Source organism: Rhinopithecus roxellana, chromosome 21 (genome assembly GCF_007565055.1).
Source record: "Rhinopithecus roxellana isolate Shanxi Qingling chromosome 21, ASM756505v1, whole genome shotgun sequence".
In the NCBI taxonomy this organism is placed as follows: domain Eukaryota; kingdom Metazoa; phylum Chordata; class Mammalia; order Primates; family Cercopithecidae; genus Rhinopithecus; species Rhinopithecus roxellana.
The window spans coordinates 30,031,800-30,046,305 of record NC_044569.1 but is presented as its reverse complement, the minus strand read 5'-3'; the positions used below and the strand labels follow the sequence as shown (position 1 = coordinate 30,046,305).

The window sequence follows — 14,506 nt, the reverse complement described above, 5'->3', positions numbered from 1 at the left end:
CCTGTTCGTCTGTCTTATTAAATGAATAACCCTAGAGAAGAGGTAGATGAATATGAAACACTCATTTTCTAAAATAGTTCACAGTTTGTTTACCTGGTGATGGTGTACGTTTGTGAAGTCTGTTCTTTTGCACAATTCTTGATCCCACGATAATCTCATAGTATTTCGTTAGCACCGTCATCAGCAAAGTATAACGTTAACATCAATGCTGTCAATTGATACCAGCTCTGGAAAATGGGGTTAGAGTCTGCACTATTTGTATTCCCCTGAATCCAAATTGGGTTTCACTCAAGTGAAAATTTGTGATACATTCTAAACAAGATCAGTCGAAAATTCATCTTTGAATTAGCCATGGTTTTTTTAAAAAAAGAATCTGTCTACAAAGTATTCGAACAAAATAAAGTGAGTGTTTAATCCCATGTTTAAGAACTCTGATAAAATTAAATACAGTGGATATAAGGAGAACTCTTTCTTATCTATGAAAAAATGTCTGAATGACCCCTATATGAACTTTAATGACCTGGTTCTATTTCAATGAAATATTAATAGTGACATGCTTTTTAATATGTCACAATCCAAACATTGTACCATTTAGCCTAGCCTTCTTTCAGTGAGATTTCATTACTGTGTCAGTTTTAATTTAGTGTTTTTGCTTAGTACAAGTTCTCCAAACTCCTCCAGCCTTCACGTGGAAGGCTTTCGGAGATGAGCACCACTAGCTGACATCCTCCATTTTCCATTGGGGACAAGATTCTGCTTTCCCATTTTTACTAAAATTTGCTGGTTCTCACCCTCCAGCCCCCGTGCAGCTCCTGGGACACCCAGAAGTTATCTAGTTAACCCCATACTAATTAAAATCAGGCACCTCTCAGGGTATTAAGTAGACTACAAGGCAGGTCTTGTGAACGAAATTTTTTATTTACACACTGTATCTAGAAGCAGATACATAAATTCTTATACAATTAATTTCCAAAAATGTGCAAGAAATTACTATAATTTGTTTACAAACCAAAAACACATATTAAAATCAATGGACTTTGGATAATTCATTCTGTGGTGTTCTCAGTACAAATGGTACACACCTGATTTGAAACATACAGAAAAAGTGTAAACTACCGCAATCTGAATTGCAAGTATTAATTTCATGGCACTCCAACAACTATGAAATTTCTTTAACCCAACATGTATATACTATTACAAAATTCTATAAGAATTTTTCATAATCTCTGGATGTAGAGTTTGGATCACTTTTCAGAAACAGCAACTACACACTTTGCCATGTTATGACTGATTAATAAAAAGAATGTTTATAAAAAACCTTCTTTACAGGATTAAAAAAGTATTAAAAGAAACCAAATTTGTGACTGCTAGTGTACCAACACTTTTAGAATTTTAAAGTTATTCACGGAACTGGCTATTGTTCCTTATTAGAGTATTCAAGAAAACTGCCTATTGCTGGTAGTGAGTTCATTTTGAAATTAAGACTACACATTGGATGAAAAGCAATTAAGATTTAAATGAAAATGTATTATTCTGATTCATTCGTAAAGCAGTATCTCCCATATACAATGTGAAATGTACAGTAATTAAAATTGGCATTTCTGAAAGCATTGTTACCAAGATTATTTTAAACCTGTAGCACTAGCAGAGACATTGCATTAACCTATGTTAGATTTTAGTAACTTTTATCCTGTTTCAATAATACTGGCTCAAAAATTACAACGTATACTTTGGGTTTTGTTTCATTTATGCCAATGATTTAGCCTTTTGGAACTTTATTTTCTTCAACAGCAAGATGGTTGCCCCGTGTAGCTGGTTTCCTTAAAAACTATTTTTAGTTCTATGATCATTTCCTGTGACATATTTTGACCTTCTAAATTTTCAGATTATTGCACCAAGTAGAAAGAGTTTTCCTCAGACAGAAAGAGAAAGAATTAGATATTTTTCAAGTACTTTCTATAGCCTTCTTATTATTTATAAAAATGCATAATAGTGTTATAGTAAGCCTAAAAATAGCTTCTGGCCTCCATCATATTTTGTGATGAAATATTTAATAGAAAACAACTCTGATTCATCTATTATGGCAAATGGATACAGCTTTCCTGTTTTTTCTTGCCTTGAGTGCAGATTTTTAGAAGCATGTATTTAAAAAGCACTCATAGGCTGTGTCCATGTCATAGATGTCAACTGCCAATAGAATCCAAATTGTGTTAACCAAATTGTGTCTAGACCAAACTAAATGATGAGTTTTCTCTCTCTCTTTTCCCTGTTTCCACTTTTAACCGGACTGTTACTATCATATAAAGCCAATCTTTCACATTGTTGTGCTGCCTACCCCAAATGGTTATCTTTCTACACAAAAGTAGAAAATATCGCAAAACATCTTTCTGCTTGTAAATTTAACTTTTTGGCAAATAGTTTGACTTTATCATTATACTATCAGAATCTAACAATTTCAAACTAGATTAGAAAAGGGCATATTGAAGTATATATCATGAACATACAAAAGCGCATCAAAATTTGGCTTTCTGAATTAGATCGGTATCAAGACTGTCCTCCACTAAAACACAAAATACAATTTTAAAAACATTTAGATGAAAATCTGAATAATCTTGACACTAAGCGGGTAGATCTTAAACACATGACATGATGAGAAAATGCAGGGAATAGGTTATGTCCACATAAGACGGGTTCAGGGCAGTCCAAAGACCTCTGTGCACCATGATCTCACAAGGAGGACATGTAAATGCTTCTGGAGACACGGAGAAGCCATTTCAACATTTATTATTAATACACAGTGACTCTGTGACAAAACCTGCCATCTAATATAGATGCACAGGGACTTTTAACTCACCCTAGATATACTTTAAGTTGTTTTAAAAATAAATAGTTTTGCAAAAAAATAGTTTAAATGTCTTGCATTAATTTGATAACAAGCTTACAACTCTGTAATAGTTCTTAATCCAAATAGCTTATAATGAACACTTAAATTATATTATTACAGTATACTACTCATATTCCATCTTATTAGGAGAAAACATATGAGAAAATGAAAGAGTCTTTGTAACAAGGTACAATCAACATCCCACCAAAATTAAGTACCTTTTCCCCTTTAAGTCAAAATACCATAAGACCATAATATTACGGCATTGTGCCTTTTCTTGGTAATATCTCAGTTCTGACCCTAAAAAACAAAGAGAAAAAAGTGAGGATTCAGATATGTTTCAATGACAAAGCCAGTAAGTTTGACCTAAACCTTTACCCTCATGTTTAAAGTGGGTAAGAGACTTTTCCTATCTCTTCCTTTAAGTGACAAAGGAAGAACCATCCCAAATTACAAGTTTCATCTGAAATAGAAACCTTTTCCTTTAAAGGTGTGTAGCTGAAAATTTTCTGGACAGGGCAATCCCAAAATACTACATCCATTGCAGAACTGTGAAATGAATAAACACTCTGCATTTCGAAATAACTAAAAATCATTGAATGTAACATCCCTCCCCAACAACCGACTCAAGGAGATAAATTAGCAATGGCAAATTACTTAAGACTTAGCTAAATTTTAAAAACCTATTTTTAAATGGCAGTATACATGATAGACAATATGACTTCCACATTATCTAATATGGTTTAAAATTTTTCTCACATTGTGAGAAAAATTGCACCACAATTTCCACAATTTTTAAACTAAAGTCATCAAGGGTTCTCTTTATAGTGGGGGTAAGGATTGGTCAAATCCAGCACACTTTTATAGTAACTACATAGAAGAAAAATATAAGTCCAACTTTAAAACAATGTTTTCTTTCTATTCAAATCAATTTAAAACTTTTTTATAAACATTAATGTTGCAAGAGAATCCAGTTCATTTATGAAAATTAGTTGACAATCAAGTTCACCCAAGAAAATGCTGACTAAGCTAAAGAAATCACAGATAAAACATTTTACCAAAAGTATAGGTAACACACAAAAAAATGCTATCACAGGAAGCTATGATCATCTAATATTTCTTTAATAATAATTCTAGTTCCATAGGTTTCCATGTTATGCGCCAATTTGTACCCGAGTTCAATTACAGAAAAGGCAACAATTTCTAAATTGGTGGTATACATTTCTTTACAATTTTTTAATGTAAGGCCATTTATTAAAATAGACAAACTATAAGATGAAAATGAAGGCAACAGAAAAATTCAACTTTTCACAACCAAAAGAATTAGCACAACCTTAGAAATAATTTAGAAAAAAGTGTTGTTAAAAGATAAGTTGCAGATCTCCGTTCCATTACCCAAGATTATGTCAATTCACGATTCTAAATAAATCTTTTTAAAGAGATTAAAAACTCATCTTCAGTGTATAGTAAATTCTGTGTTTTATCACACAGGTATGTTTATTCAACACTATCTTTTGAAAATGGGCCATTTAAAAAGACATAGCAATTTCCATTCTGTAAGTTTCATTCAGTTTTACTTAGGGTTGAATACACATGAAATGTGCTTTTAATGCATAAAAATCACAGTGGATAGCAGCAAAGGACTGGGGGGAGGGGCATTAGGAGAATTTGATAATTCACATTGTGATTATTCTGCACATTGATGAAAGATAATTCACACCTCTAAAACCTCAAGACTTCCCTTTTTAAAGAACCAAAATAAACCCAAGACACCTTGCTGACACTTCCCCACCCCTAAACAAACTGATGACTCTTTTACACATAAAACTGAAATAGTTATGGCAGCAAAATATTTTGATGGCAATGAAAGTCTGTAAACTGTATTTCAATCCTTTGTTCTTACTCCCAAAGTGCAAGATGCAAGGTTCTCAATCTTTCAGTAGTGCTTCTCCTGTAAGTAATCCTTCATTTTGTTTGGCAAAGGCAGTTTCTGAATTAAGTCTATTCTGGTATACTGACGTATAACAAAACGACACAGGTACTGCAACGAGCGCACCTGCATGAACCGGGACACTGGGTTGGTCAGTCTGACGGGGTAAGTTGCAGATCCAGGCAGCCGAGACCTTGAATAACAAAAAGCTCCATTTTCAGAGTCCCTGATTGAATGCTCAATTAGATCAACTATGGACGTATGTCCTTCCACATCGGGCTGTTCATAAAAGCTAAACCTACCGTTTGAGTGCTCAATTCTAGTGTGAAGTGTTTTACCATGGGAGCGAAAGCTCAAGCTTAAAAGATAACGGTCGTCAGAACTGTCCCGAACAAGAAAAGAACCATCTGGCACGTTTGCTAGCTTCCCTTCTGCCTCCCAACGTGTGATTGGTCCCCAGTACCATCCTTGTTTTGCAAGTTTTTTCAGCTCCTCTGTAAGGCTTGTCACGACCATGGGACCACTACTTTGCACTGAGTCATAAACTCTTGCAACCCCAGGAGCAGAGTTCGGATCAAAATTCAAATGACAACGCATACTTTCAGCCACGTGGGCTTCTGTGCCAGTGAGTCCACTGAAGTTCCTTTGGATTTGATTATTCTGCATTGGAGGTAGCAATGGTGAGAGTGGAGGGACATCATCGTGACCCGCTCTCGGGCTCTGCAACACGACTCCCGTGGTGCCAATCAACAAGCCATTCACGGACTGATCCACGAAGATCTCTGGGGCGACAAGCAGGTCCTGGTCTACCTGACTCTCATCTTCGGGGAAAGCGCGCCCTCCCCCTGGAGGGGGAACGGCAGAGACTTCCATGGGAGAAGAGCTGTCCAGACAACAGCTCCGTGATCCTTCCAAAGGATACATCCCCTCATCTAAAGGCACAGTATACTGAATGTAGTCCTGAGGCATAAGTCCAATAACGACAGGCACATGTTCATCCAGGTGGAGATGCAGGTCTCCGTTATGAGAGGCCGAGCTCTTCAGTGAATTGGCTTGCTCTTGGCACGCGGTCTCGTTCTGGAGGTCGTGGAAATCCTTCCGGACACCATTCAGGGCTGGGCTCGGGCTGGAAGAGTGAACCAAGGCCTTGACTCTCACCTCCATCTTGATGCAGGTCTCCTCGGAGTTCGTGGGCCGCAGAGGCCATGGCGTGGGACTGTAGTGATGGCTGCGGAGCGAGGTGGACCTTATCGGCCTCTGAGCTCTCACGTCTTTAAAGACTATGGGTGCTGAGGAGGAGGAGAAGGTGTCCTCATCGGCAGAGCTCCCAGAGGGTGTGCCCGCCTTGCCTTTTGGCTTCTGTTTTGCAGAAAGCCGCCTTTTGAGCGTACCCATCAGGCTCTCGCTTTTCGATCTGTTTTTTCCGCCTTTTTCATCTTCACCATTGATATCGCAGCTGGCCATATCTTTACCATAGCAGCTACCAAACAAGGAATCATCTTTTCCAAAGTCACTGGCTAGCGATGGTTGTTGTACTACCATGAAATCAGTTTCTTCTTTACTTTTATTCAAGTTAAAAGATTTCCGTAAGGTTTTAAGACTAATTTTCTTCATTATGACTAGTTACCTAATCCAAGGGATCAAAATTTCTATCTGGAATATTATCCCCAAACATCTGGAGAGGCTGCAAGGCTGCATCTATGTATTTGTCCTGCTTCATTTAACCTTTGGAGCCATTTTCTAAAAAATAAAAAGAAGAGTCATATTAAAAAATATTTCCACAAAAGTTTTATTTTAGTCAGTTTTAATCCTTTAGCTTCTGAACAACAATACCCCAGTCTTTCTTTCTTTTTTTTTTTTTAAGATGGAGTCTCGCTCTGTCGCCCAGGCTGGAGTGCAGTGGCGCGATCTCGGCTCTCACTGCAAGCTCCGCCTCCCAGGTTCAAGCCATTCTCCTGCCTCAGCCTCCCAAGTAGCTGGGACCACAGGCGCCCGCCACCACACCCGGGTAATTTTTTGTATTTTTAGTAGAGACGGGGGTTTCACCGTGTTAGCCAGGATGGTCTCGATCTCCTGACCTTGTGATCCGTCCGCCTCAGCCTCCCAATGTGCTGGGATTACAGGCATGAGCCACCGTGCCCAGCCCAGTCTTTTCTTAATGTCAACTCTGTTAGGACCGGGATTTCTATTGCACCCAGCAGAGCAGATCACTGCCTACTACACATGAGCATCTGGCAAATATTTCATGATGTTTATAAAGAACAAGCCTGTATCTACCTTTATTTCATTTGGCACCTTGCTTTTTGCTATAATCTCTAACGTGTGGGCCAGTGTTCACGTCCTTCCTAGCTGGACTCTAGCTAGACCGGCACACTCCTCCAGCACTGACCCTGACTGCTCCTCTGCTGCCCGCCCATGTCCCAGGACGACAATAAAGGCGCTCCATAGAACTGCAGTAACAAGCCTAGTCAACTCAACAACTTATGCATACTTTAAATATTTAAGCATGTGTCAAAATAAACAAAAAGAATTTCATTATGTAGAGATGTTCCTTCAGAACAAGAATCATTCACCTTCAAGTTCCCAATGCACAGAGAAGGAAGAAGCCCAATGCATGTGGGCTGAAAAGCTTCATCTCTTAAGTACATCCATAAAAACCCATGTGTCTAGTTTTGATCGATTTGGAAGATTATGAAACATATTTCCAGAATTATTCTTTCTTACTCTTCTTTTTTTGCAATTTCCCATGGCAAATTTTTACTTCTATATCCAGAAATATATTTTCTAAACTTTTTTTGTACATTGTTCTACACTGAAATGACAGGATTTCCATTCTGTAAAGACTTTCTGAAAGTCATTTCACAAGAAAAAATCTTGGTTCCATAAACCACGTTAAGTGATCCTAACACTACTTTGCAAAGGCCTTGTGTTTACATTGTGTGGAATGTTTTCTTTCCTCCAAAGCCATGTTCTGCCTTCTCTGCAACCATCAGAGTATGCCTTGACAAGGTGACTCGCTTGACTTGAGCGAAATGCTAATAAAGCCCAGAACAAGATTCTAGCCTCCCAAACCAGCAGTTTTGCACCACTCAGTTTCTTGGCACAAGACTAGGGCTCTAGCTTTGATCCCATTCATGAATTCACTCTGCATTTACTAAGCCCCTACTTGGCCTCTGCTGAGTCAGCTTGGCTTAGCCCTGTGTGGCAATACACAGATTAATAAATAACTGATGGTCGCCTAATCCAGTAGGAGAGACAGATGTATGAACAGATAAATTGTAGTATCAACCCTTCTGTAATATAATGGTACACAAGGTGGAAACTGACAGGAGAGAGAGAACCTGACAATTGTCTCCTTTTAGTTACAGGTAGGATTTGGGTGGTGTGCAGATGGAATCATCCTTACTAAAAACCATTCAGTTCAGACAACCTATCAGGGGATCAGTAATACCATGTCCCCAAAAAGGAAGAACCAATTTTTAAAAGTCTACTGTCAGTGTACTACATTTCCGAGTAAGTTGTAAAAAATAAAAAACTTAAAATATTTGAAGCACCAGTTACTTTTGAATAGTAAATGAAGTTGTATATTAGGTGAACTCAGTGTCTTAGTAGCATGTCTTCTACCCAAGCATAATGAAATATTATAACTGCCAGAATCAGTAACTGATTAACCCTACTAAATGTGAGATTCAAATAGTTCTGCTTCCCACTATCACGCCCATACCTCAAAACACGAGAGACTAGCAACCACGGTAAAAGTACCTGGCAATTACCTACTCGAAAATTATTCCTTTTTCAACCACCAATCCATATTTGTAAGCTATTAATCAATACTAATATTAAAGAAATAAAATGCAATCCTAGACACATTACAAACTATAAAAGTTCTATTAGGCCATATGGTCTTTTATCTCTTCCCTTCATATTCTAGGCGAAGATTACTCTAAAATTTTTAAGAGTATCTGTTTTTCTGTTTGCACATCCAAAAATACATGCCATCTTTTTACAGGATTACCATCTGTCTCATGCCTAAGTAAATGTTCTGAATTAGTTTTACTGCTTTTCTAATTGTAAAATTTTAAGTTTACACATATACTTGAAAATGTATATAAAGTTTCAAGGGAAAAAACTTTACACATTTAAATACTTTATCCATATGGGTAAAGGATAACTTCTTCAAATAATTTCAACTTCTTCTAAAAGAAATGACTTGAGGTAGTCATGTCTGTCAGTCATCATAACACATAATGAAAAAATTAAAAAGATCAAACAACTAATTAACCTTCAATAAACAAAACAGCTTTATTATCCCCATTTTATAAAATGAGGAAACTGGTTATCAGAGAGATTGGAATTTGCCCAACAAAGTTAAACAATTTGCTACTAGAAACAGCAGATCCAGAATCTGAACCTGGCTATTTATTTGCAAAGCTCACATTCTTTCTCTACACCAAACTGTCCTACCTGTCATTCTACTGCTTACATCAGTAGTTCTCAAACATTCTGGTCTCAGAACCCCTTTATTCTCTTACAAATAAATTATTGGAAGACAGGAAGAAGCATTGTTTATGTGGGTTGTGTCTATTGAAATGTACCCTACTAGAAAATAAAACTGAGAGACCAGGCACGGTGGCTCACGTCTGTAATCCCACTCTGGGAGGCCAAGGCGGATCACCTGAGGTCAGGAGTTCGAGACCAGCCTGGCCAACATGGTGCACTCCATCTCTACTAAAAATACAAAAAAAAGAAAAAACTAAATTAGCCAGGCATGGTGGCGTGTGCCTGTAATCCCAGCTACTCAGGAGGCTGAGGCAGGAGAATTGCTTGAGACTGGGAGGCAGAGGTTGCAGTGAGCTGATATTGCGCCACTACACTCCAGCCTGGGCAACAAGAGTGAAAACTGTCTCAAAAAAAAAAAAAAAAAAAAGAAAAGAAAAGAAAAGAAAAGAAAAGAAAATCCTGAGAAAAATCTGTTATTTATTTATTGAAGACACAGAATCAGAGTCTTGCTGTGTTGACCAGGCTAGAGTGCAGTGGTATGATCTCGGCTCACTGCAGCCTCAACCTGCTGGGTTCAAGAGATCCTCCCACCTCAGCCTTCCGAGTAGTTGGTACTATAGGCACGCGCCACCATGCCTGGCTAATGTTGTCTACTTTTTGAAGAGATGAGGTCTAATTTTGTCTACTTTTTGTAGAGATGAGGTCTGTGTTGCCTGGGCTGGTCTTGAACTCCTGGCCTCAAGCAATCCTCCTACCTCTGCTTCCCAAAGTGCTGGGATTACAGTGTGAGCCACTGTGCCCAGCCTAATTTTATATGTATTTTAAAATGACAATATACTCTTTACTTGTTAACATAAATAACATTTTCATGAATAATAAAAATCAGTGAAAGTGGCACCACATGACATTACTGTAAATCTCTTCTGCCTGACTTAAAGGAAGACAGCCAGACTCTCATGTCTGCTTCTGCACTGAATCTGTCACAGAACAGTAGCCCTCTCTTATCTGCAGGGGATACATCCCAAGATCCCCTGTGGCTTCCTGAAACCACAGACAGTACAGACCCTATATAAAGTATACTTTGCTTTTTTCCTATACACACATACCTATGATAAAGTTTAATTTGTACGTTAGGTAAAGTAAGAGATTAACAACTATAAGTAATAATAAAATTGAACAATTATAGCAACATATTGTAATAAAAGCTATGAGAATGTGGACTCTCTCACAAAATATCTTACTGTAGTGCACTTAGCTGTCTTCAGATGACTATCGACCGTGGGTAATTAAACTGTGCATGAGGGACTACCTGTAAGAAGAAAATTCAGCCTCCTCCAGATACATAGTTGGAAAAAGGAAAAATATATTTTATTTAATAACCTTTTCATATAACTATGGATATCTTTCTTTGATACTATATCAAAGCTCAATGAATGACAGTTTCTTAATGTTAAATTGCCCTGTAAAATCTGAAACCATAACATGAAATTTTTTACTCTATAACATTCAAACCCATTGGTCGTACCTATAATGCCAGCACTCTGGGAGGGTAACTTGAGGTCAGGAGGTCAAAACCAGCCTGACCAACATGGTGAAACCCCGTCTCTACCAAAAATACAAAAATTAGCCAGGCGTTATGGCTCACGCCTGTAATCCCAGCTACTCGGGAGGCTGAAGGAGAATCACTTGAGCCCAGGAAGCAGAGGCTGCAGTGAGCCGAGATCACACCACTGCACTCCAGCCTGGGCAACAGAGCGTGACTCCATCTCAAAAAAAAAAAAAAGAAACTTTGAATTTTATCACTGGCAACAATACTGTCATGTGTTTTTATTGAAGTGACAGACTCATGTTGATCATTTATGGGAAAATATTTTAATCATGTGTGTCTATCGATTGTTGTTTTTAGTAAAAGTGGTTATTTCACAAAAAAAGGAGCTAGTTAGCTAGTGTAGCCAGCAATTCAAACAACAAGCGCTTCCCCTGGAGACACCCTTCCTCAGCACGTACTGGAAAGTGTCTTTGAAATATTCACATTTCATAAAAAGGATTTTAGAAAGATGTATGCTCAGGGTAAAGATTTCATAAAATTAATAGTTTTTATAGCTTCATTAATGGCATCCATAAGTATAACCAATTTTTTTTTTTAACTAAAGTGCTTGGTTCTTACTAAAGTAAAAAACATATGACTATGATTACATTTACTATTACAGTTTGGTACCACTGCCTTGACTTATGGTGAGGCATCATCAGTTTTATCCATCATTGTTTTCTGTCCCATCAGTGAAAAAGGCAAATGATGTTTCAGCATTATGATGAAAGAGGATCCACAGACCAGAGCCACAGGCTTAAATTATCTGCGAAGGCAATTTAAAAGAGTAAAGACTTTAACATAAAGCAAAGAGTCCACATAAAAAGTTAATAGCGTTGTAAATATCTCTCTACACCCTAAGTTGCACTGTCAATTTCTGAACCTGCATGGTTCATGCACCTTCATCTCAGTTTCTTCGATTCTACTCCACTGCTCCTGAACCTGTGGGAACCCTACTTGCCATTCCCTTAGGAAAAAAAGGAAAAATAAGAGATACCAAAGTCTTCCCAGAAAGGGAGAACAGAAAAAGGAAGAATGGAACAGACCATATAATAAAAAAGAATTACAATACAAATATAACATGAAATATAAGATGTAGGCTCCAAAATGTTTGTTATACCAATACATATAAATGGAGTAAATCCAAGTATTAGACTTTTTTTTTCCTTTTTCTTTCTTTCTTTTTTTTTTTGTGAGATGGAATCTTACTCTTGTCGCCCAGGCTGGAGTGCAATGGCACGAAATAGCACGATCTCAGCTCATTGCAACCTCCGTCTCTTGGTTTCAAGTGATTCTCCTGCCTCAGCCTTATGAGTAGCTGGGATGATAGGCACCCACCACCACACCCGGCTAATTATTATATTTTTAGTAGAGACAGGGTTTCACCATGTTGGCCAGGCTGGTCTCAAACTCCTGACCTCATGATCCACCCGCCTCAGCCTCCCTAAGTGCTGGGATTACAGGCGTGAGCCACCGCGCCCAGCCTAGAAGAAAAGCATTTTAAGATCTGACTAAAAAAAAAAAAAAAAAAAAAAAAATCATATGTTATATATGGAAAGGACACACTAAAACAAATTATCTCAGAAAGTTTCAAAATATCATAAAATCTCTCCAGTATTTCCATTCTTTCCAACTATTCTCTTCTTCACTGTGCCTGTGATTTTCTTATGCTACCAGCTAGTTGTACTAAGTGTGTTCTACTTGAGATCAGGAATGTTTTCAGTAGTGGTCACTGCTATATCTCCAATACCAAAGACAGATCCTGGGCATGGCTGATACTCAGACGCAAACTTTTTTTTTGTATTTAAATTCATTATGCAATTTAAACATATGAACAAATAAGTATATTTTTGAAAATTATTTATATAAAAATAGTGCTAATTGATTTAGAAATAATAAATGCGAGTGGCTAAAAATGTTTTCTGCAGAATCAGGTACAGGCAAAAAGACTAGGGAAACATTCCTTTAAAAAAAAAAAAAAAAACTATGTCTATAATAAATAATAGGCCAGGTACAGTAGCTCACACCTGTTATCCCAGCACTTTGGGATGTTGAGGCAGGTGGATCACTTTGAGGTCAGGCATTTGAGGGCCAGTCCGGCCAACATGGTGAAACTCCGTCTCTACCAAAAATTACAAAACTTAGTGGGTCGTGATGGTGCGTGCTTGCAGTCGCAGCTACTCAGGAGGCTGAGGTGGGAGGATTGCTTGAACCCAGAGGCAGAGGTTGCAGTGAGCCAAGATCACACCATGCACACCCACACACCAACCTGGGCAACAGAGTAGGGTCTTGTCTCAAAAAACAAACAAACAAACAAAAAAAAAGAATGTGGTAAAAAGGGAACACTTGTACACTGTTAGTGGGAATATAAACTAGAACCACTATGGAAAACAGTGTGGAAATTCCGTAAAGAACTGAATGTAGATCTCCTATTTGATCCAGCAATCCCACTGCTAGGTATCTACCCAGAGGGGAAAAAAAATTATATGAAAAAGACACTTGCACACACATAGCAGCACAACTCACAATTGCAAAAATATGGAGCCAACCCAACGTCCATCAACCAATGAGTGGATAAAGAAAATGTGGGGTGTGTGTGTGTGTGTGTGTAATACCACTCAGCTATAAAAAGGAACGAAAGAATGGCATTCACAGCGACCCGGATGGAACTGGAGAGCATTATTCTAAGTGAAGTAACTAACTCTGGAATGGAAAATCAAACGTTGTATGTTCTCACAAGTGCGAGCTAAGTTATGAGGATGCAAAGGCATAAGAATGATACCATGGACTTTGCAGACTCAGGGGAAAGGGTGGGAGGGAGGTGAAGGATAAAAGACTACACATTAGGTACAATGTACACTACTCAGGTGATGGGTGTACCCAAATCTCAGAAATCACCACTAAAGAACTTATCCATGTAACCAAAAACCACCTGTTCCCCCAAAACTTATTGAAACAAAAAATACATTATAAAAAATAAATTCCATTATGCTACCTTGAAAAAAATAACTGGGCCTTTGTACAAAAATTGTTTTGCAAAGGCAATTAAACTTCTAATTCTAACACTTAAAAGAAGTACTAAACTAGAAATCCTAGACACATTACATAACGATACAGATTGTATCATTTAGGCTGATACAGACTTCAGGCAATAGATGTTTAAAGAAAACACATTGGTCCTACATTTAGAAATTAATGAGAGTGTATTTACTTGTTTTAATTTAAAATAAAATGTTTAAAGTACACGAGTCCCTAGTTTAGTGAAGTTTTTCAATTAACTGACAAACACCAATTCTGAAAAATTTTGAAAAAGAAAAATAGTCCTCTTACAGAAAAGAATGGAAAAAGGCATAGGCTAGCAATGGGGAAGCTAGAGTAACAAGATGGCACTGCATTCAAGAAAAACTGGTCAAACACAATGAAAAGGGGCACATTATGAAAAGCATAAGCCATAATACAATGAAGAAAAAATCTGCCAAAAATTTTTGAACATAAAATGGAACAGCATTAAAATGTCTCTTTCAGCCCAGGAAAATGAAGTAAACAAAAATGAAGAATATAGCAAATTTAAATTACAAAATTAATTTATCTTTTAGACATATGG

General features: G+C 37.6%; 1 protein-coding gene across 6 annotated transcripts in view; it reads right to left on the bottom strand.

Moving 5' to 3' along the window:
* Nucleotides 1–897: 897 nt before the first annotated feature.
* Nucleotides 898–14,506, bottom strand: part of SOCS6 (suppressor of cytokine signaling 6) — a 43,493-nt gene continuing 29,884 nt past the window's right edge. For 5 of the 6 annotated variants that reach the window (XM_030926090.1, XM_030926089.1, XM_030926091.1 and 2 more), the window contains one exon: nt 898–6,554. In XM_030926090.1, the coding sequence (XP_030781950.1) occupies nt 4,821–6,428 (1,608 nt within the window). In that variant the 5' untranslated portion in view covers nt 6,429–6,554 and the 3' untranslated portion in view covers nt 898–4,820. Of the gene's footprint in view, nt 6,555–10,555; nt 10,575–14,506 lie in introns of those variants that run through there. The other variant, XM_030926094.1, reaches the window with a different exon arrangement.